At 39.5% G+C, this 23,710-nt stretch overlaps 2 protein-coding genes across 2 annotated transcripts in view; one reads left to right on the top strand and one right to left on the bottom strand.

Moving 5' to 3' along the window:
• Positions 1-23,067, top strand: part of LOC145907417 (uncharacterized) — a 116,766-nt gene extending 93,699 nt beyond the window's left edge. Inside the window, exon 5 of the mRNA XM_082994832.1 lies at positions 23,009-23,067. Coding sequence (XP_082850958.1) covers positions 23,009-23,067 — 59 coding nt within the window. The remainder of the gene's footprint in view (positions 1-23,008) is intronic.
• LOC145906353 (unconventional myosin-X-like) lies at positions 8,953-17,071 on the bottom strand. The gene is made up of 16 exons (XM_082993773.1): positions 16,846-17,071; positions 16,668-16,699; positions 16,188-16,418; positions 14,559-14,681; positions 14,038-14,205; positions 13,634-13,744; positions 13,251-13,370; positions 12,754-12,980; positions 12,024-12,237; positions 11,632-11,768; positions 11,316-11,454; positions 10,844-10,956; positions 10,555-10,703; positions 9,945-10,129; positions 9,565-9,740; positions 8,953-9,100 (listed from the first exon to the last, which is right to left on the bottom strand). The coding sequence occupies exons 1-16, from the start codon at positions 17,069-17,071 to the stop codon at positions 8,953-8,955; spliced, it is 2,499 nt and encodes an 832-aa protein (XP_082849899.1).
• Positions 23,068-23,710: the final 643 nt, after the last annotated feature.

Genomic DNA, 23,710 nt, shown 5'->3' with positions numbered 1-23,710 from the left:
GATAATTGCTGTCGTGTTTTAAGACTGTGCAACATCAGGGGCTAGATTCTGTTCATTTTGGAGATCACGGAATAAAACAAAATATTTTTCAGGGTTTGATTCAGATCTTCGTGACCAATGGTAGGAAAATATGAGAATTTATGAGATTGTGAAAGCTGACACTTAAATACACAGGAAGTTATAATTACTTTAAACAAAGGTTTTGTAATAAAAACCGGTTTTGTAATAAAAATATTTCCCTTTTTCGTTAACGATCGCACTTTCAGGTAAACTTACGAACAAGTTGCAGGAAATTCAGACCCAGCAGACTGACCTGGTGGATATTCAAAGTAAAATATCTTTCTATAGCGCCACCTTTTGACCTTATCATCGCCACCTAGTGATTACTAGTACAGCTATCCAGTTACCGACTACATTAATGACCTTTGTGTATAGAGTATATCTTACAACTTAACTAATACCAGCAAAAATACAACCGAACCATACCAAGAAAACCCGGTGAAGTTTTTTTACACTGGTGCAAAATTACATGTGAGTGCAGGAAACCGATGAAAACAAAGGGATAGAAGGGGTTGCGTTGCGTGCATAAACAACACAGATAATCAAAGAAAGCGTGAAGAAAAGTATCAATATGTGGTTTTCCTCCATAACGTGTTGGGAAAAAATTATGTTGTATTTTTTGAGAAGGTCCGCACAGTAAATAACATCAGGCACTTTATTAATTTCGGTGAATAACACAAAGACGCACTGACCTGGACTAGTCTAAAAAGTAGCTTGTTTTGTTTCTTAAGAGTTATATCAGAAAAACATGCATGTTTCCAGGCCAACTTAAAAAAGACAAAAACCAAACGATCCAAGAAATGCAGACCGATTTCATTGGAGTTCATGGTAAGGGTAATGTTAGTGACGTAAAACATGTCAACGTTAACGTAAGTTTTATTCACAGAGTTGTCGAACAGAGTGGATCAACTGCAGAGTGAACAGAACCGCACATCTAACAGTTAAGTTCATGCACTTAACATCCAATATCCACTCACACATCGAACATTATATTCACAGAGTTGTCGAACAGAGTGGATCAACTGCAGAGTGAGCAGAACCACACATCTAACAGTTAAGTTCATGCACTTAACATCCAATATCCACTCACACATCGAACATTATATTCACAGAGTTGTCGAACAGAGTGGATCAACTGCAAAGTGAGCAGAACCGCACATCTAACAGTTAAGTTCATGCACTTAACATCCAATATCCACTCACACATCGAACATTATATTCACAGAGTTGTCGAACAGAGTGGATCAACTGCAGAGTGAGCAGAACCGCACATCTAACAGTTAAGTTCATGCACTTAACATCCAATATCCACTCACACATCGAACATTATATTCACAGAGTTGTCGAACAGAGTGGATCAACTGCAAAGTGAGCAGAACCGCACATCTAACAATTAAGTTCATGCATTTAACATCCAATATCCACTCACACATCGAACATTATGTTCACAGAGTTGTCGAACAGAGTGGATCAACTGCAGAGTGAGCAGAACCGCACATCTAACAGTTAAGTTCATGCACTTTACATCCAATATCCACTCACACATCGAACATTTTATTCACAGAGTTGTCGAACAGAGTGGATCAACTGCAGAGTGAGCAGAACCGCACATCTAACAGTTAAGTTCATGCACTTTACATCCAATATCCACTCACACATCGAACATTATGTTCACAGAGTTGTCGAACAGAGTGGATCAACTGCAGAGTGAGCAGAACCGCACATCTAACAGTTAAGTTCATGCACTTTACATCCAATATCCACTCACACATCGAACATTTTATTCACAGAGTTGTCGAACAGAGTGGATCAACTGCAAGGTCAACTGAGTAACACTTCCAACAGTTGAGTTTTACTTTATTTAAATATAAATCTCACATATGTGTCAAATTCTGAAAACCTTTGCCCGTAACTCACGTCATGACTCGCTTCTGCCCCTAGCGCTGTAGATACTTGCGTGCTCACCAATCTACACCACTAGGGGCAGAAGCGAGTCGTGAAGTGAGTTACGGGCAAAGGTTTTGGCAAACCCAACATATACGTCATCACGTGCGAATCAGAGAGGGTTCCATCTGGCACCGGTATATTCTGGTCATAATGCAGGTCGTGCAAATATTGTGGGGTTGTCACCGCCTACTTACGTGTGAATGAGTTTAACTCAAATACTTCTGTCAATCTGATGAGTTTTAACCGTCTGCAGATCTCTGGAATCTCATAGATTCTCTTCCACCGGTTTCCTGTAAAACTTCAGATCTTAAAGGTCGCCAACATCTCAGATCGGGAGATGAAGTTTACTGTGAAGATGGGTGGCAGGTATTGATAATGTGGTAAATATCACTAACACAGGGGGTGGGCAATCCCTGGCACCAGCGCTTAGTTGGGTAAGCGAGGTGATTATGCACGCCATGTAATTTACGATTTCACACTACAATACTTAACCATACGCCCGGGATTGTGTTGTTTATAAAGGTCAGGAAATTACACATGAAAGTGAAAAGTCATATATTGACATGGAGGTCATCTAACTTTTTTAGACCAATTCGCCGAAAATCAGTGTCAAGTGTTTTACTTGATAAATACCAGGTGTTCCAGCGTCGTTATGATGGATCTGTTAGTTTCGATAGAGATTGGGTGGATTACAAGAACGGGTTTGGGGATCTATCAACAGAATTTTGGATGGGTTTGTATTCCAATAAAGCAATCCTTAACCAAGTACAAATGTTGCAAAACTTTGAATAATAGTTTGTTTTAATTAAAAATGTACCGCTCTTCTGGCATAAAATATACATGCTGTACTTTTACGACGATTCGTCTGCCATTCAGCGAGACTCCTTCATGTATTGATGCCGCAATTTCAAAGTAAACTGCACTAAAACATTCAGGACCACAAAAAGAAAAAGGGACATGTTGACACCGCTTGTCAAATCATGTGACAGAGGCAAAACACGAAACACTGCGGGAGGCGCAACAGTTACAACAAATTGTTATAAACTGCAGGAAAGTAAACACATTGTTCTTTGTCGTTGACGCATCCACTGTTTTTGTGAATGTGGATCGACTCAAGAATGCTAAAATAATCGCTCCTTTCTTGGGCAATATTCCGCACCCGGTGAAAAACTCACTCGAGTTTGCAGTCGAGGTACGGAGCTTACGAGTGGCGCAACATGACAGCATGGTATCCTTTGATGTGGTGTCATTGTTCACCAATGTACCGGTATCCCTATCAATCACCACTGTTATGGCACGCTCAAAATAGACCGAGAGTAACCCGTAAGGATAAAACGCCCACTAGCGTAACAGTTGTTATTTCCTACGTCCCTGGCCTTAACGAAACATTGCGAAGATTGATGTCGGATTATGGCATAAAAGTCTACACTAAGCCCCATACAATGCTAGGCATTCTAATATCAGGACCTATTTGCTACCAAAGGGAATGGTCTATTTAATACCATGCAAATATTGCGATGGTATTTACATTGGCGAAACCGGAATGGCCTTTAAGACGCGACTGAAAGAGCATCGCCGTGATGTCGCATCGAAAGATGCCAGCAAGACTGCGTTGGCCAAGTATGCGGTGACACTGCGACACGAAGTTGCCTTCGATAAAGCCCTTTCCAAGTTCTGGAAAAGGAGTTGGACCACACCAAGCGGTTCTTTCTTGAGTAGCTTCACATTCACAAAAACAGTGGATGTTTACTTTCCGGCAGTTTATAACAATTTGTTGTAAACTGTTGCGCCTCCCGCACTGTTTCGTGTTTTGCCTCTGTCACGTGATTTGACAAGCGGTGTCAACGTGTCCTTTTTTCTTTTTTGTGCCCCTGAATGTTTTAGTGCAGTTTACTTTGAAATTGCGATATCAATACCTGATGAAGTCTCGCTGAATGGCAGACGAAACGTCGAAAAATACAGCACGTATATTTGATGCCAGAAGAGCGGTACATTTTAAATTGCAATATGCCTGGCAGCAACAGGAGTTCCTGGTTTGTTTTACTGAACACATTGTTAAAACTTGTACACACCCAGTTTATATACAGGGGAACTAAACAACACGTTTCAAGCAAGCTACGTAACAATACTAGAGTCAATATAACAGTATCAGTTAATCCAATTTAAATTCCAGTGTTTTCAGCAATATTATTACAACCAACAAATTTTATCAGGTTTGGAGAAACTGCATCAAATCACCAGTGCGTCCACAAGATGTCGCCTTCGTGTTGATCTTCAGGATTTTTCCGGAGGTGAAGGATTTGCCGAGTATAGGTAAGACTATGACGTATTTAACGTTTTCAATTTAATGCCATTGTTCCAACGATAATTTACCCGATGCTGCCAGGTCGTCATAACTAACAAAATCTTAAAAGACATTATGGAAATACCCCCCTTGTTACGTCAGATTCACAAAATTCGGGATTTAAGTTTGAAGCAACACAGGATATTCTTGCTGTGTTTTAATGCATTTACTCGGTTCGGAATAATTATGAAAACAAAAAGTTTACATACCGCACATACATAGGGATGGTAATCAACTCGTAACGACCCCACATCACCGCTCTTGAGGTTTGCGCGATCCCTTGGTCGCGGATTGCCGGGACCGAGCTCAGTGGGACTCGGATTGGGTCGAACGCCACCTTTTTGCGCTTAGAGAATGTGGCTGCAGAAAATTTTCTTTCCCTTGATTCCAAATCTTCTGAAGCGTAGGCATCTGGAAGACAGTTCAAGCGAAATTAACCACGGCCAAACCGTTTGACAATTGATGGCAGCAATCCAGTGAATATTAGTGCTGTGTCCCACATCGATATATGGGATCAAATGGTTATTATATTCTCCAGGTAACACCCATGCATAATCCAGTGTTTGAAATTTCGATTTTCTGCCCAACATGCTCGGCTCCCAATGTTTTGAATGAGGCAACAAAAATCCCGTAATCGCGACGTGTAAGACGCTGACACAACTTGATTGTCAGTGTATAAGTTGTATAGTGTAAACACTCTGTGTTCTCTTTGCCCACCCCTGGGTTAGCTGCTGGTCGTTGCGTGGTTGATTGGATATTGTTGGGTCTCTATGCAAGAAAATGGGTGCATTGGCCTGCAGAGTTAATTCCTTGGCCAGTGGTTCTTATCCGGTGGGAAATTTTAGGGTTGTAGGTGGATAATTGGTCGGCACCGAAATACACAAAAGTAGTTGCAAACGAAATATAATGATCTGTATTCACTGTGTGTTGTACACTTATTGGTAATTGGTAATGCCATGAGGTAGAAAAAGTTAAAAAAGTATAACAGATATAGCGAAAATACAATAATTAAATTCTTAGTCAAAAAATGTAAATACCAGTGGGAAATAAGGATTCCGTTTACACTGGAAGTAGGAAATGAGATAAAAAAAGGTTAAGAACCACTTAAAAAAGGTTAAGGAAAATCTGTTACCCAGATGAGTTTATGCGGTCGTTGTTGCCCAAGTCCTTGTGGTAAAATCTTGAGTGCCAAGTACTGACCTTTGCCAAAACGTTGCATCTTGACTGGAAAGTTAGAATTATCCGCTTTGTTCTTCAGCTACAATAAAGCCTCCTTGTAATCCTCCAGTCGTTTGTGAACTTAAAGTTGAAAAATAACTGGGTTTCCTTCTGAAAACTTCCAATCCCACTCTGTGTTTATTGCTTAGTTGACAAATAATTATCCCACACAACACAACACAATGTATGACACATGTCGTTTATTACGTCATAAAGGGTTTTATGTTCAACAATCATTTCCATGAGCAACAAACCAATGTAAGCGGATTGATTTAAAACAACAAATTATCCGTTGTTATTTAAATTATTAAACATTATGACATTGTTGTTTTCAGTACTTTCAGCATTGGCGATGAAGGAAGTTCTTACACAATTACTATATCCGGATATTCGGGGAATATATCAGATTCCATGGCTGGGTCCTACAGTCTAAACGGGATGAGATTTACAACACGCAACAGAGACAATGATCTGTGAGTAATAATGATACAACGTGTCTGATTATATTTCTGTTTTACTAACGAAGCAAATCGAGTTGTTTTAAAAAAGATGAAATGCATTTCCTCAAATAGTTGATTTTCGTTGACAAAGTTAACCGCCCACCCTAAATCAACAATTGTAAAAATCAATTGCTCTGAAACAGGGGGTTGCGTTAAAGTTTTAGTTAAACACAAGTTTTAACTGAGTTTAAATAAGTTGTAACACAGAGTTGTTGACAACCGACTTAATTATAATTGCAGGACTACAATTGTTAATTGTGCTGTGACTGAAGGTGGTGCTTGGTGGCATCGTGCTTGTGGATATGCCCTCCTCAATGGTCCGTGGTCGAGAACTTCTACTGCTCAAAACACTATGAGTTGGTATGATTGGAAAAACTCAATGGGCGGAATAATGAGTTCTAAGATGAAAGTGAAATGCGAATGATTGTTGGGGAGGTTTAAAGTGACGAAAATTAACATTGCGTCGTTAGTTACCATGGCAACGTTGTGTTGATTTACAATTATTGACAAACATTGTAAATACTTTCACCTGTTTTGAAAAAGGCTTTAAATCGTAAATAACAGGAAAGCAATTATACCGAACCGAATTTATTTCACAAATCCTTACAATTTTTGTGTTAGTAGCGAAAACTTCACCTTTCTGCATGTTTGTTATTATCATGGTATTTGTAGGGCGTTACTTAAAACGTCTACACAAATAATAACACTGCCATATATCTGACTCCTGATAAATGGGCTGATATCAAACCCAAAGTCAATCGATCAGTTTAATACATAATAAACAAGCGCACGAGGATTAACAATAACACGTTACAAACCACGCGTACAAAAAGTCTCTGTCCTATATGTCCTTTGTCCTCTGTCCCTTCGTATCTTTTTTACGCAAAAGACATGTGGCCTATATAGAAAATACATACCGGGTTATTTGAGTTCGGATTACCACGTGACTCATTTGAAAAGGCGGCTTGTTGCTGGAAGTGTCAACGAACGAATAGCACGTTCGCCGTAAATGAGGTAAACTTGGTTTACAGCGTGATTATTATCCGACGTTAATAAAAAAACGGTTGATGCCAGAAAAACACAACATAATAATTGCAATTATGACGTCGACACTACTTATTATTACATTTTGTGTGTTTCGGATGCCACTTCTTCCATAGAATTATGTCAACGTGTCAATTAGATATTGACAACATATTCCGTTTTATCATTCCTTGTATATCATGTCGTTGTTGTAATATCGCATGCAACCGTTTCCATGCTTTATGTTGATAATCCATGTAAATATAAACATTGATCCATCAGATTTGACAGTTGATTTCTGATTCGAGGATGTCAGTAAATTTGATTCAGTTCAGTTTGGCTTTCTCTGATAAATCCCAAAAATGCAGTCACGCCAATTCACCGCTAATATTTGCAGAAATGTGCGGATATCGCGGCGCCATTTCTCCGACTTATGGGAAAGGTTTAATGTGAGGGTAAATTGTGTAACAGGGTTTCTTGTCAACACACAGGTCCTCATTGCAGCCCAAATGATGACGTAACGGCCGTGGGCCTTCGAGTGGCGTCTGTCACGTGTTTCATTTGTGTTGTTGTTTTTGTCTGTTCAATTACCTGCCTACCTCCGCGCACACCTTGCTGCAACTCATTCTTACTTGGCACTGATGATGAACACAGTGGTGTTTCAAACGTTTGCTTCGGCATGAGTAGCATACTAGCTTTGGCTTTCCTTTACAAATCATTTTCTTGTCACCTCCCAAGGTTTGGCCTTATACACTCTTGTGTAATAACCAAACTTAATACAGCAGTTTGTGGAGGACACAGACGCGTCTGATGCGTCTGCCGGTTGCATTCCATGGCAGAATGTAAATGGCATGGAGAGAGTGAAGTTTTGTAGAATTGATTCCTGAACTCGAAATAAATTACTCGATAAATAGAATTTCCAGCCACCAAACACCAAGGGTCATGATGTCAGTTTCAGGCCATGTTAAAAACCAGAATTTTCCGACAAGATTTCAAAATATGAATTTCTTTTCGATCCCAATTCAGGGTTTGTTTCTTTTTCAAAACCGAGCGACAGTGAAACAATATCAGTAATTGGAACGTAACAATAAGCAATTGTGACATCACAGGCATCAACTGGCTTGCCGCAGACATACAAGGAACTGTGTTTATAAAACAACCAAATCGAAGAAGCAATAAATTGATGCAAATGTACAATAAATAATATTAGACAGATAACAATGTTAAAAGATAGGCAGTCTAAGGATAAAAGAGTTGACAACAATAGGTACGAAAGCGGTTGGAATATTTCATGTTACGTGGTGACGTCGTCGTATTGATGACGTTATTTAGATGTTAAAATTAAGCGGAAACACATGTTTCGGGTGTGGTTCATGATTGCGGCGAAAGATTGTGAAATAATATTGAAATTACAAATCACAAGTTACTAGCGAAAAAAACATGTGAAAGTGGCAAAACAAATGAAAATCGTAACTGCAAGGTTTAAACACTGGAGCGGAGTATTGAGAGTGGGTGTAAGCGTATATGCCGAAACTATGTGATACATGATCCTGTAAATAAACCTTACTGGACGTGAAAGACTTGGAACAACTCGCGAGCTCGTTCGGGTCCAACGACACCCTGGTTAACTCTGTGGATCCTCCCAACCGACGAAAGTTTTTGCTGAGTAATGTCACGAAAACATGCATCGGCGAAGGTAATATTGTGTGGTAATGTGGAAGCCATTGATATAGATCGCTGTGGTCCATATGGTGACCCTGTGGAAAACCCCTGATCTTAACATTCAAGTTTGTGGCTAGAACGACAAATACTAAAGTTTCGTTAAAATCTGAACGCAATAAAAGTGCTCGGTGTCAACTTTCAATGCTTTCGGCGGAAGAGGGCGGTGACGTAAGCTCGCATGAGTTTCACAATCTCGTTAACTTGTTCTGCGGTGAAGGAAATGTCCCCTCTTGACTCGGTCTGAAGTCTGAAAACATTCGCAGATCCCGCTCCGAAAGACTGGATCCTGAGAGGAAGACACAATAACATGTTCAACTCAAGGAATGTAGCTGCAAAATCTTGTTTAATTGTTTGGAACAGTGGTTCTGAGACTTTTCAAACGTCATAGCCGAATTCGAAACCGGCCGCAGCAAACCCGAGACTCTATTTGAAAACTTTTTTTGTAAGTGGGCATTTGACCGAATCAAACATTTGGGCCGTAGTTTACCAACAATTTTGTTTTCTGACGCCAAATAAACTGCAGGGAAATATGGACTCCACGTTACCCCACTACTATGGTAAGCGCCACAAGAAGGGTAGTTCAGTCAATTTACAATTTGCACTACTATGGTAATGGTAAGTTTTTGTTTCATAAAATAAACTGCATTATATTCATAAGACCGATAAGCAGAAATGTTGAGAACCAATAACTCCAACAAGTTTCGTGTCTTCACGCGTTGAAAACGAACTATTGTGTTCGATAAAACTTACTTTTCATATGAGAAATGATCCAGGGACTGTGAGTGACCTCGTTTGAACACAGTTGCTCCCTGCGCCGATATCGCCAGAGTGAGAAGGGTTTGACCGAACTGCGCGTCGTGATTTTCAACTTTAAACAAGTAGGAACCGTATCCGGGCCACCGACGTGCAAGGTTAACATATTCAGCCTGAAACAAATTGTTGAGATAAAAGGAATTAGACGGAATGAAGAAAGCGCGAAATATGCTGAACATAAAATTATGCGAATAATATTTAAACATCAAGCAGCCAAATACAATGCCAATAAATATCAACCACGGGCAGAGATGTACCGACATCCAATAACACAAAACTCCAGTCTTATTGTTTAGTGAGATTATTGTGATACTGACCACGGCGTCTTCTTGCGGCATTCCTCTCAATCTCCTCCATCTATCCAGGACGTTTGATTTGACATCCTGCAGTTCCTCCAGGAAGAGAGTCCTCTTCATCTCACCGCTCTCACCTTCCTCCTTCACCTTCTCCATCCCTCTTTCCGGAACGTGTTGAAATGAAAGAATTAAAATCTGACGAAACTCTTCGTTGCCAAAAACGACATGTTAAATTTTAACATTTCGGCCTCAATTAGCTTCGTCCACAAATTAAAATCCTTTGTTATTTTACTAACTATCAATATACGAGCTGATTTAAAGAATGACGATTAGTTGTGGAATACGATTCATGCGCGGTTGATGCCAACGTCCAAATATAACTTAATTTTCTTTTGAACAAAAACGACTTGAACGCGTGTGAACAATAAATATGCGGAATAAAATGGCATGGGCACCGATGAAACCACAAGTTTATCGAGTCAGGCCCCCATGGGATCGGATAACTAGCATGGGATGAAAGGATGTGTTCGAAGTGGGGCAGATCTACGTGGCGAGTTTGGAATTTTACGTAATTTATGAGAACGTCTTAATTATCGAAAAAATCAAATTGAGACCGAATAAAAACCTTTACCCACAGAACGTTTCTTGGCTGGCATTGAGTTTGCATTTAATTCATTCGAGAAAGAATCGGTTCGTTTGAAGTAGAAGTCTTCGTTTTCGTTTGTGATCTCGTAAGCGGCCATCAACTTGTTGATTGGATAATATTTGCCAATGTCAGCACTGGAAAAAGAAATCCATGTTTTATATTCGCAAAAGAAGTCTTGAAAATCCATTGGCATTTTTATATTTTTATGCTTTTTGTTGGTTAAACGGAACGAAGCAATGAAGATAAAGTTTCGGCTCCACTTAAATAAACTTACTCAATATTGATTTGATGGTAATTTCCTTCAGCGAATTGCAACCTTAAAGCTGCGATATCTTTCAATACGTCATCAGATAGAGGGTAAAGTTCCTGTATCACTTGTTCGTGGACCTGCGACATTAGGGAAGTTCTGAGTTAATGTTTTTAAGAAAGCTAGAGGTTGTATGAAATTTATTTTCTGCATTGGAAACTCCTGCGTTTAGAAAATACAAAATACAAAAATAAGTAAAATATTTATTTTAAGTCAAGCACTCAAGGTCAGTGTTTCCCGAAATTTTTTCGCCAAAGATATTTGAGTTGAGAAGGAACCCAGACGATTTAAGGTGTCCAGTAGCTCATGTAAGGAATTCTACGGCTTCGTGAAATCCGCGTTGGATGCCAGGTTACCATGACGACAGAATCAACCGAGGCAAGTTTTCAATCAAAAAAACTAAAATCACTGAATGGAAACAGAGAAACTCCCGACTCACGTCTTCGTAAACGAAGTGATATTCGATTGAGTCTTCCCGTGCATCAATCGGATCGAACACACAGTAAAGTTTGAAGTAGAATACCCATTCCGAATCCTTACCGCCACTATCCGGATTCGTTTGTGATTCCGAGTTTGTTCTGTTTAAATTCGAATGTTTCGCGTTACATGAGAAAGGGTTAAATTACATGTTGCGAAAATCTACTTTTGTACGATAATAATTTTATTTTCTTCTTTGAGCTGTGTGACCAATTACTTGCAACGAATTTGTAAGTAGACTTCTCAAATCAAGTAAAAAAGTTCGAACGGCAACTTACTGTTCGAACTTTGCAACGATATCAGCGAGGAAAGTGTTTGGTTCAATCGCTCTGTCAACATCGCCCTTGTGTTCGAATAATGCGAACGTGTTCTTATTCCCTTCCACGTTCATTCCATGCTGGAGTTTCTGGACAACCTGAACACCAAAGTTGGACGTAAACTGTCTAAAGTGACTCCTCTAATTTAAAGTAAAAATATTTTGTAACTAAAACAACGAAACGCTTCTGAACACATAAAAATGCAGAACATAATTTAATAACAAATATTGAAAAAGAAGCATGTTTGCCACCAACCAACAAAACCAGATCATCAGAAGAAAATACAATTCAAAATTATACAAGAAATACTTCCGAGTGTTCGACATTACAATTTGCAGCAATGCTCTACTTGCCTTTCCAGCAGTGGTGAAAGAGTTAATGTAGATTTCGCATGTTGCGCCACCATAGCAGTTAATCACAGTGACCAGGTCCCTCATCTCCAGCACAGCACAAATCTCAGCAATGGAAGGAACCATCTCACGTCGACGTGACGTCTGCTGACTGAGCGCATTTTCACCGAACTCGGCATAAGCTCCACCAAGAGTACCAGGAAATCGCTCTTGTACCCTGATAACGGATGTTAATAAACAAACGGTGAAAAGGGATCCCTGAATAATCATTACTGTACAGATTCCCAGGCATCTTATGGCACATTTGTGTGCAGTCAACAGCGCGAGGTAAGATAACCCGACCCGCTGTAATGCAAAACTACTGCTTAGTAGCAAGTGCTTCTCAAAGTGGCGCACGCCCCACCAGTTTTGCCCGGCAAAATCGTCGGTGGGCGTGAAAGCTTGAGATATTTCTTGGCTTATCTCTCATTAAACGAGCATTTTGTTTCAAATTTACTGGGAATACAAAGCATTGAGGCAAGCAATAAATTCTGGTTTACCAACAAAAGTGGGATTAGAGATGTTTTAGAATTAGCGCTCAGACCAGATATTCACAAACTTTTCGTCTGCGAAACCAATAACGATTGTTTAACTTAACCAAGAACCCCCAAATTTAGTAAATCTTTTGTGTTAAGGGTTCCGCGAACTCTACATTGGATAACCAAGTTATTTACACACTTTGGTGACGTCATACCTCTTTAGATGCAGCTTCAGGTAAGACAGCACAGGACGTGATGGGTGGTACGCGCAACACATACAAGCTATGAGATGCCAGTAATGCGGACATGACGTCACATGAAGCTGGTCACACATTTGCTCGTCTGTGGTGAGTTGGAGGGTGTAGATGGCGGTTTGTTTGAATAATTGGAGATAAAGCTCGTCCTGGAATAGCTTGGAGCCGTGGCACACTCGCATGATCGCCTGAAACGAACAGATAGATGGTTTGTTGGCTGGACGGTGTCGCAATGCTTTTTGATTGTCTGTTTTGAATGCTGATTGACGTCAAGTAAAACTTTGATATAAATTGTGATATGTGAACATCATTCCCCACTCATTGCAAAGAAAGATCCACAATTACCTGACAAACGTCATAACATGTGCAAATATATAGGGGAGAAAACTCAATTACAGGCGGGAATTCGAGAAATATCAAAAAGCAAAATTTAAAAACAATTTTTTCAGTTTTTTTACCTGGAGTGATTTCGCTTCCTCCTCAATGTTCTGAAAAGTCCGTTCTTCCATTTGAAGGAGGACGTTAAAAATCCTCACAGCCTCGTCCCTCAACGTGTAGTGGTCGTCACGAGAGGGCACCTGTGAGCAAACATAGGTTGATTATGATTTCTATGCCTTTTTTTTCTAAGTAGCGAAACCAATACTTTCATATTTTTTTTGAATAATCAACTTGGTTCGTAAGCAACACAACAATGTGAGCAATGTTACGTCACAGATAGTTCGGGTAAGATGATGTTGACGTCATCGTGGTTTTATGACAACCACATGGATACTTGCAGCACTATTAAGTTTGCGTTAGCATTGGATTCTGGGACGGATAGTTGTAATAATTGCTGGGTCACCTGTTCGTATGGAAGGGATAGCAAAGGGGATCTTAAAGGTTCGCTTGATTGCCTGAAGATTGGGTTCCTTTTGTAGATTAAGTCGATCTCCTTTTCATTGTCATCTGAACGCTGTTGCAACATACACAAATTTTTGGTCATATTTTCATACACTATGGCCAACATGCTAAATATAAGTGAAATAATGAAATGTTTTGGGCAGAGTCGTTTTGTTAACAACATTGTAATAATATTTCCTGATGTGTTTTTTAAGCAGGTAATTTCAATGCAATAAGCTTTTCGCCTGGCTACCTAAGTGGCAAGATAGTCACCAGACACATTACCGACATATTAGATCGAAGCAGTTGCCCTGTAAGCAGATTACTCCAAGCAAAAAGCTCAGTTTTAATTCTACACTTCTGTACCTTGATCTTGTCCATTAGGATCTTTGTTTTGGTGATAATCAGAGGTTGTCCATCTATCATAGCCTGGATCTCACTGCTCCAGATGTTCGCGTCTTCCTCTACCTCCATGCTGAGTCGGAGGGTGTGTTTCCTCCCGTACACCACAATCTCCCACAAACCTGTCTGCGTCTGTAGTGAAATAGAGGTGGCGTAACTTCTAGTATAGAAAGTGTGGATCGAAACTACAGCTGCCGGTCAATGTTCAGTAATATTACACAAAAAATCACAAAGGGGATCAACGTATATTTCCCTTGTGTTATACCAGACTGATCATGTTTAAACAAGTGCTTTTTGTGTAGGCAACATACATATTATTAAACTTTATTACATTCGTTTTATGATTTTAAGTGTTACATGTTTTACATGGTAAGACGGAATCGTCCAACTATACAGGATCTCACAGCGAGGTTCGATTAACAAGTGTTCATCTCTAGTAAACACACGAAAGCCCACTTTTACTCCTACATACACCAGGGACTTACAAAGACGTTCTCGTCCGGTGAGGTGACAACACAGAGACTGTTGAGTCCCATCGACCCGATCTTCTGGGCATCGCGGTTGCTGTTCTTGAAATATTCGATCGCGTTTGGTTTCACAACGAACCCCTGAATAATGGCGGGAAAACAAGAAACACACATGTTGTGTAGTAGATTTGTATAAAATACAGTCATTGTTTACATTAAATAACAAAAAAATGTAAATACAATACTTTGCTTTATAGAGATGGAAGTTCAATGCTGTTTCAAATCAGCAGTTGAGTTATGGCTCTGATCTTACTTACATCATTTTCACGAAGTAGTATTGTCCCATTGTTTGTCCAAATATACTTAAAGGCTTGTCTTTTTTTGTGCTGCAAGCAAGTGTTGAATAATTTTCGGTTTTGTCTTGTCAAACTTTCTGTCATGAAAACATTTTGCAGGTTGAAAGTTGTTTCTTTGGAGTTAGGGAAATGCAGATTTGATTTGTTAAAAATATTTAATTCTTGATTTTCCTTAAGATAAACTTTCAGTTATCGGTGGGGATTATTTTGATGAGCTGCTTGTTGTTCTCACAGGTATTCTGTGTGAGATGCTATATCAGTTTTTTGAATCAATACTCCCATGTGTTTGGCAATTGCAATTTGGTCGGTGCATTCTTCTTTAGTTTGTGTTACTCAAAATATTTGTTTTTAAAAAAAACAGAAAACAACAACAGTTGAACTGAAAGAAAAAGTATTAAAATTGCGAACATACATATTTCAATGCATTCTCTCCTGCTATATTGTTCAAGGATATTTACTTCACTTTTGCTTCTTCAACATCTGTTTGCAATTTTAATACTTTTTCTTTCAGTTCAACTGTTGTTGTTTTCTGTTTCTTTTACAAACAAATATTTTTAGCCAAAATTTTCCTATTCCAACCTTATTGAAATAGACCTGGGGACACTGTGGATGGTTTTGTCTTGTAGGGGTCTCATAAGTGCAGTTGGTGACTGTGGCCCAGGACTAGCTCGCAAACTAGCCAGGAACAGATATTTCCAACGTAAGTCAGTTGGGTACCCGTAACTGGGCATCAAACAATAGAGACGAACCACTGTGGAGCGCATTATGCCCAAACAACTGCTTAGTATCCAACTGTATCAAATCATATGGTTCGCTATGGCTCATATGCATTTTTCTTTACAATCAATTTTGTTTTAAACAAATTTGAACACAGTTTTGACTTCATGTATGGAGTTTAGGTCGGCATAAACTCAACGTGATAATAAACAGTTCAAATTAAAAACCTGCATTTTGCGGCTGTTCAGCAATTCATGATATCACGTTTATAAACACCGCTGGTTCTCATGTTTAGAAATGTTCACGACAGGTTTTTGTGCTGAAACCTGTATGAGACAAACAATAAAAGTCAAACAGAAATTATATAAAAAAAAACAAAATGTTACATTATAAGATTAATGTAGCAGTTAAAATCTGGAGCTAAACAAGAATTTAACTCGACCACAAAAAGTGGAAAAACTCACTAAAGTCCGACGAAATGGTGGCAATACAGATGTCCATGTGAGTATTGTGGATGTCAACTGATTGAACTTAGTTTGCATGAAAACATTTTGTTGCCACTTTTACAAACAACCTCATCCACATCAATTGTAAAAAGTTCAGGGTTCTCCAATTCTATTTTGTTCCAATTTGATGAAAGTTTTGAAATTAATTTGGATTCTTCTGTGAATTGGTCGAGATACCAAGCAACACTCATGTGATAGGATGGGTTTGTGTAGTAAGGCTTGCAATGAAAATCCATGAAAGCTTTCTTCACGATCTGAACGACTTTATTCAGTTGTTGAATTGCAGGTTGCGCTGAAATCTGGAATTGTTTGCAAACAATAACAAACAATCTGATACCAAATCAAGACAAGAAATGCTGTCAAAAAAGTTTCACCCTTACCTTAAACCCACAAAATGATCTTGTTTTTTCATCGTTCACATAAATATTCAAATCATCAGATGATAATGTGATTGAAAATCTTCAAAACCTTTTTAAATTTTGTCTGAGACTTTCCACTAAAGGGTCTATGCAGTGGTGAGGTATGACATTAGTCCTTGAAATACTCACATGGAAATCATCCACAAGATGCCATGTCGATTCTATAAATTAATTCCCAAACATTTAAAACTGTACACAATAATTTAAGCAGATAATTTAATACCCTTTTTCTCTGCTTTCGAGTGTTTTTTCAATGTTGAATTTAAATTCATCCAAACTTTTTTTAGGGTAAGGTATGTAAACATACGTTGCCCAATTCCCGCGCTCATGGGGGAACGACCGGATTCGACCTCGGTGTTCGGGTGTTCCTGGGGTTTCAACGACTTGGTGTCTCCAAACAATAAAGAAATAGCTTGCGGTAAAGGCAAATTCACTTTGGTGCCAGCTCGATCTACTTGCGTAAATTGCTCGTCGTTATCGCTAAAATCAGAATCACTGCCGTAAGCGTCACAAAGCGAAGCCAAGGCCGCCATTTTGACCAGAAATCAGTTTTCAAACCGGCACTTTTCATCAAATATAAGGGAAAGCACCCGAAAAACCATTGAAGTGTGCAAACGTCAACATCGGTATGAAATGCAGCAAGGGGGCAAACTTTGTTTCCCCTTACAATTACTGAACAGCTAAACTGTACTGACTACAGTGGAAACATCACTGTTCGTTGGCGAGTTACTTGAATGGCGCGTTTGTAATGCTGGAAAGTGACCACGAGGTGCCGCTGTGCGTACATTTTCATCCTAGTGTTACGAACGGGAGACACTTAAACCACCTCACGGATGGGCGAAACGGGATTTCTCCGTTTCATGCGTGGCTACTCAACATTAGTTTTCACGAAGACTTTGCAATATTATAACTCTAATATTAAGCTTGTTTACGCAAAAACGTTGTTACACACTAAAGGCCCGTTTACACTACAGACGATTCCGTGTTTGTTTTATTGCGCGCGTGCTGAGTTGTGCTGGGATGGGATGTGCCGGTCTGAGCTGGGATGTGCTCGCTTTTGCTCGACGATCATAAATTCGGGCACAGTTGGGCACATTTCGGCACACATTAATGCGAGAGTGCAAGGCGACTGCTTAAAAGGAGAGGACATATATTATTTTAGTTCTGGTTGTGTGATGTGACCGCGTTTGACATGTGAGCGATTGTTTTGAGAAATGGTGCCGTAACTGCATTACAAAGCGGTGTGTAGAACGGCGTCTAAGCGGGATGCTGCTGTGAAAAACCATTGGTTCAATTATACCATCTTTGTTTTCATAATCTGTGCTGTTTGGTTCAACATACTGTAGTGTTACCTTGCGTCGTAAAAAATTACGTAAAAGCAGCACATGCCTTAACTATGTAAAAGAGTACATGCTTTTTGTTAAATAATATGTACAGCCAATAGCAACAACTTTAATTTGTACTTATAATAACGCTGGCGGGGCTGAGAAATGCAAGGCAAGACTGACATCCTTAAAAAAATTATCAACGTAACTTGTCACTTTCACTTGTCGGTTTCGTGTTCATTACAGGAAAATCCCCGTAGTCGTCCTCGATTATTCCAGTAGTGTAAACACCGTGTGTCCCAGACTGTGCTGTGCCGTGCCATACTGTGTTCGTGTGTAAACGGGCCTTAAGAGCATATTGTTTTTTGGTAGATTTGCCTAAAGACCGAGAATTGCGATACTTTAGGACGTGTGTAGCCTATTGCCGAAACACGTGGTAAAGTGTTATGAAGACTTAAAGCCCTGTCATGTGCCTCTTTCAGTGTTTTGTTAGCCAGTTGACTACATTGGCAATTTGTGACGTTTGTTTGTATGTTTTAGACGCCAAGCTCACTCCACAGTGCCTTTAGAAACGTGGTACTGTGAACTTCAGAAATCTCGACCCTGCCCTGTATAACTGACTGCGCTAAACTGTGCCCTGTTTGTACTGACTACCCCAATGCTGTCTTGTTGCTGATGTATTGTGTCTCGCCCATTCTACACTGCGTACTGATTCGTTGTTCTTTCACTGCACAATATATTCACTAAAAACCAAGAGACTGGGGTGCGGTTGCGAATATCTGACTCATCGTACCTGGCGTTGGTACCTACGAAGACCTGATATATAGGCAGACCGATAGCGTAGGCCTATGCATCACTTTATTTATGAAGATAATATCGAGCATCCGGTTTACCATGGAAGGCAGTCTGTAGTTTGTTCAAACCTTCAAGCAAAAATTACAAGATTACCTTAAGCTAATAAAAGCCATTCCAACAAACTAGAAAAACCCCAAGAAAACAAACAAACAAACAAACGGGAAACCTACATGGAATCGACCTTAACGGAAACCCAATAGCAGTCGCTCTACTATGATAATTTTAAATGCACTCTGAAAACGAAATTAAGATCTTTCAAAATTAAATTTGTGGGCATTGGTAACGAATGACGCTCTATTTGGCTTCAGGCTGGTTGACAGCACGGGTGAATGTGTTTTTTTTGCGAAAACGAAATGGAAACAATTTAGCATGTATTTTTTGTGTGTAATAAATGTTGCAATATTCTGGGAAGATGTAAGTGCATGGTTGGACGCCAAATCGATGGAAAGAATTCTACTGACCAACTTTTGATGTAGAAAACGTAAATACGAACCGAGTAAAACTGGTTAATTTGTTCTTATTGGAAGCAAGATTTTGTATTTCAAAATGCAAATTAGCTAAATTGCAAGAATGTTTTGAAATATTCTATACAAAAGTTCAGCAAATCAAGGCAGCAGAACGAAAATCCACTGCCAACTAAAAATGGCAAAGAATTCAAACTAAAATGAAATGCGTTCTAATTTAACCGCGATTGTAGGGAACGATCTCAGTGATTTTGTTACGCTGATTTTTATCCCACATTCCTTGTAACATGCAAAGTATGTTAGAAAATACATGAACAGAAACATGAACATTGACATGAAGACACGTTTTGCAAACTCGTCGTGAGTCCAAGGCAACTGCTGACCGAGTGCTGTTTACACTTTTCTGCTGAAACGAACGCCTGGTTACAGATGCCTGCAGTCATAGGTTTGAACCCATGACAGAGTGGAAAACAAAGGTTATGAAATAACGTGGACAACAAAAGCGAAACCTACGCATTTCCTGCTCCTTAAGAAACGCCACCATAACTTCCTTGTGTTGTTGGCTGCACTCCACAAACTTTCGTGTTAGATTATCTTGCGCACACGTAGAGGTGGTTGTTTGTTTTTATTTTCTGGTCGATCAACATTTTCACCGCAAATGAATCGCGAAAGTTATGAAATGACGGCTCGCTCTGGTCCCCAGGAAAACAGTAAGTCGTACAAACCGATTATATTATCTTTGTGTGGAGAAACTAAGATCTTGTTGTCTGACGCGGTTTCCCAACCGGTGTGAATAAAGCAGAAAAGTCAAAACTATTTTTTAACAACTTTTGACGTCACAATTGACGCTTTGTACCAAAATGACATTTATTTGACAACGTGTATTATGACGTCATAACCTTTACATAATGAAACGCCAGTAAAAATGGGCTTACGTAAGAGTTGGAATATTACAATGACAAACTCAAGGAGAAAGATACTAGACCTCGTAGCGTAAGGTTTTGTTGGAAGCTAAATTACCCGAACTAAAAGCACGTCTGTAAACTTAACAACAATCAGTTTACGAGGAACCTCAGCGAAGCGCGGAGAAAGAGAAGTTGTCACAATTACGTTCTGAGCTCAGAAGAATGAAGATTGTGCTGGTGGTACTGGGTCTGGTTATCGCAACAGCTCTCGCTCTGGTAAGTTTCATATCAGTAAGAAATTAGCTTTGCGTCAACATGCCATGGGTAAACACAAGTTGGAGCGTAATAAATCAACTGTGTGCTTTGTGAAACGAGATATATTCAATCATGACCAATATGAAAGTTTCGTTTCTGGTTTGGGAGCTAACATAGATCTTGTACGCTTCCACTACTTGGGGTAAATACGAATGGAATAAAACAATGTTTGATACAAAGTGTTTCTGATTACCGTCAGTTGGTTTATTTTTTTAATTTGTAAAAAATCGATTTCTCGTACAACATACGTCATCATCAGTTTCTGCAAATAAAATGCATTAAAACACTTGAAGCTACATGTACCTAAAATAAGCAAACAAATAAAAATAAAACTGAAATGATGAACACAATGTCCCCTACCACTGCATCTACACAACTGTTAACTTCACTGCAGTGCAAGGCCCTCTGACACCGGAGGCAGAAAGATAAGAGAGTGCGAATCAAAACCATGACGACCCGCAGCACGAACGTACGACGTCATTGAACAACATTAAAACAATGGTAAAAGATGTTCTCCATCCATAAAACACAACACCAAACAAATCTGCCTGCAATTGCTTACGAATTCGGGGGGAATCATTTTTTAAATGTTTATTGATACTTGGGTGCGGTTCAGCCATTTGGCTTCGCACACATCCAGTCCTTTGGCCATGGGCTGTTCCACAAATACCACCGAAAAACAACTTGAAATGCTTATGCTATTATAAATTTCGCCCAAGGAGGGGGGTCGTTTGTAAACGATTTGGGCCTGGCTCTTTAATTGCCCTTCTTTTTGTGTGAGCTTGAGAACCTGAGGAAATGCTGTACCCCAAGTTCTGTCTTTCGTTGTTGCGGCGCAAGCGGAATGCTTCACCGAGGACAATCAACTTGTCCTGCAAACGGACTGCAACGACCCTCCTGGTAGCTACCCTTGTGGGCGGTTCGCATTGGGCGGTCACCATGGTAACTACATATCCATGGTTAATGAAACGACAACATTAACAGCAATAGCAGGCAAACAATTTAAACTGCTGCAACATGTAACGTGTGCGAGTTTCAGCATTGATGTTGCGACGTGCGCAACATGTCATGAACAATACGTTGGCCAAATCAAAAATAAATTTTCAACAAGATGGACACAACACACATTGGAATTCAACCAAAGGCAATTGCTGGCAGTTTTGTTTGGTGTTGTGTTTTGTGGATGGAGAACATCTTTTATCATTGTTTTAATGTTGTTCAATGACGTCGTGCATTCGTGCTGCGGGTCGTCATTAATTTGATTCGCACTCTCTTATCATTCTGCTTCCGGTGTCAGAGGGCCTTGCACTGCGGTGGTGTTTGCAGTTGTGTAGATGCAGTGGTAGGGGACATTGTGTTCACCATTTCAGTTTTATTTTTATTTGTTTGTTTATTTTAGGTACATGTAGCTTCGAGTGTTTTAATGCATTTTATTTGCAGAAAGTGATGATGACGTATGCTGTAGGCGAAAATCAATTTTTCACAAATTAAAAAAATAAACCAACTGACGGAAATCAGAAACACTTGGTTTCAAACATTTGCTATCGGATAATTGCTGTCGTGTTTTAAGACTGTGCAACATCAGGGGCTAGATTCTGTTCATTTTTGAGATCACGGAATAAAACAAAATATTTTTCAGGGTTTGATTCAGATCTTCGTGACCAATGGTAGGAAAATATGAGAATTTATGAGATTGTGAAAGCTGACACTTAAATACACAGGAAGTTATAATTACTTTAAACAAAGAATTAAATATTACCGGTTTTGTTATAAAAATATTTCCCTTTTTCGTAAACGATTGCACTTTCAGGTCAACTTACGAACAAGTTGCAGGAAATTCAGACCCAACAGACTGACCTGGTGGATATTCAAAGTAAAATATCTTTCTACAGCGCCACCTTTTGGCCTTATCATCGCCACCTAGTGATTACTAGTACAGCTATCCAGTTACTGACTACATTAATGACCTTTGTGTATAGAGTATATCTTACAACTTAACTAATACCAGCAAAAAAAAGTACAACCGAACCATACTAAGAAAACCCGGTGAAGTTTTTTTACATTGGTGCAAAATTACATGTGAGTGCAGGAAACCGATGAAAACAAAGGGATAGAAGGGGTGCGTTGCGTGCATAAACAACACAGATAATCAAAGAAAACGTGAAGAAAAGTATCAATATGTGGTTTTCCTCCATAGGATGTTGGGAAAAAATTATGTTGTATTTTTTGAGAAGGTCCGCACAGTAAACAACATCAGGCACTTTATTAATTTCGGTGAATAACACAAAGACGCATGGACCTGGACTAGTCTAAAAAACAGCTTGTTTTGTTTCTTAAGAGTTATATCAGAAAAACATGCATGTTTCCAGGCCAACTTAAAAAAGACAAAAACCAAACGATCCAAGAAATGCAGACCGATTACATTGGAGTTCATGGTAAGGGTAATGTTAGTGACGTAAAACATGTCAACGTTAACGTAAGTTTTGTTCACAGAGTTGTCGAACAGAGTGGATCAACTGCAGAGTGAGCAGAACCGCACATCTAACAGTTAAGTTCATGCACTTAACATTCAATGTCCACTCACACATCTAACATTTTATTCACAGAGTTGTCGAACAGAGTGGATCAACTGCAGAGTGAGCAGAACCGCACATCTAACAATTAAGTTCATGCACTTAACATTCAATGTCCACTCACACATCTAACATTTTATTCACAGAGTTGTCGAACAGAGTGGATCAACTGCAGAGTGAGCAGAACCGCACATCTAACAGTTAAGTTCATGCACTTAACATTCAATGTCCACTCACACATCGAACATTATATTCACAGAGTTGTCGAACAGAGTGGATCAACTGCAGAGTGAGCAGAACCGCACATCTAACAGTTAAGTTCATGCACTTAACATCCAATGTCCACTCACACATCGAACATTTTATTCACAGAGTTGTCGAACAGAGTGGATCAACTGCAAGGTCAACTGAGTAACGCTTCCAACAGTTGAGTTTTGTTTTATTTAAATATAAATCTCACATATGTGTCAAATTCTGAAAACCTTTGCTCGTAAGTCACGACATTACTCGCTTCTGCCCCTAGTGGTGTAGATTGCTGAGATACCTACACCACTAGGGGCAAAAGCGAGTCATGACGTGAGTTACGGGCAAAGGTATTGGCAAACCCAACATATACGTCATCACGTGCGAATCAGAGAGGGTTCCATCTGGCACCGGTATATTCTGGTCATAATGCAGGTCGTGCAAATATTGTGTGGTTTTCACCGCCTACTTGCTTGTAAATGAGTTTAACTC

The sequence above is a fragment of the Ascidia mentula genome, chromosome 6 (assembly GCF_947561715.1).
Source record: "Ascidia mentula chromosome 6, kaAscMent1.1, whole genome shotgun sequence".
Classification (NCBI taxonomy): domain Eukaryota; kingdom Metazoa; phylum Chordata; class Ascidiacea; order Phlebobranchia; family Ascidiidae; genus Ascidia; species Ascidia mentula.
Note: the sequence above shows the minus strand (reverse complement) of the source record. Positions and strands in the feature narration are given on the sequence as shown.

Coding starts and splice junctions, on each gene's coding strand:
- LOC145906353 (XM_082993773.1), bottom strand. CDS start 17,071: ATGGCGGCCTTGGCTTCGCTTTGTGACGCTTACGGCAGTGATTCTGAT. Junction 12,238..12,753: donor CTGAAGCTGCATCTAAAGAG/GTATGACGTCAC, acceptor ATCCGTTATCAG/GGTACAAGAGCGATTTCCTG. Junction 11,455..11,631: donor ATCGTTGCAAAGTTCGAACA/GTAAGTTGCCGT, acceptor GAATTTAAACAG/AACAAACTCGGAATCACAAA.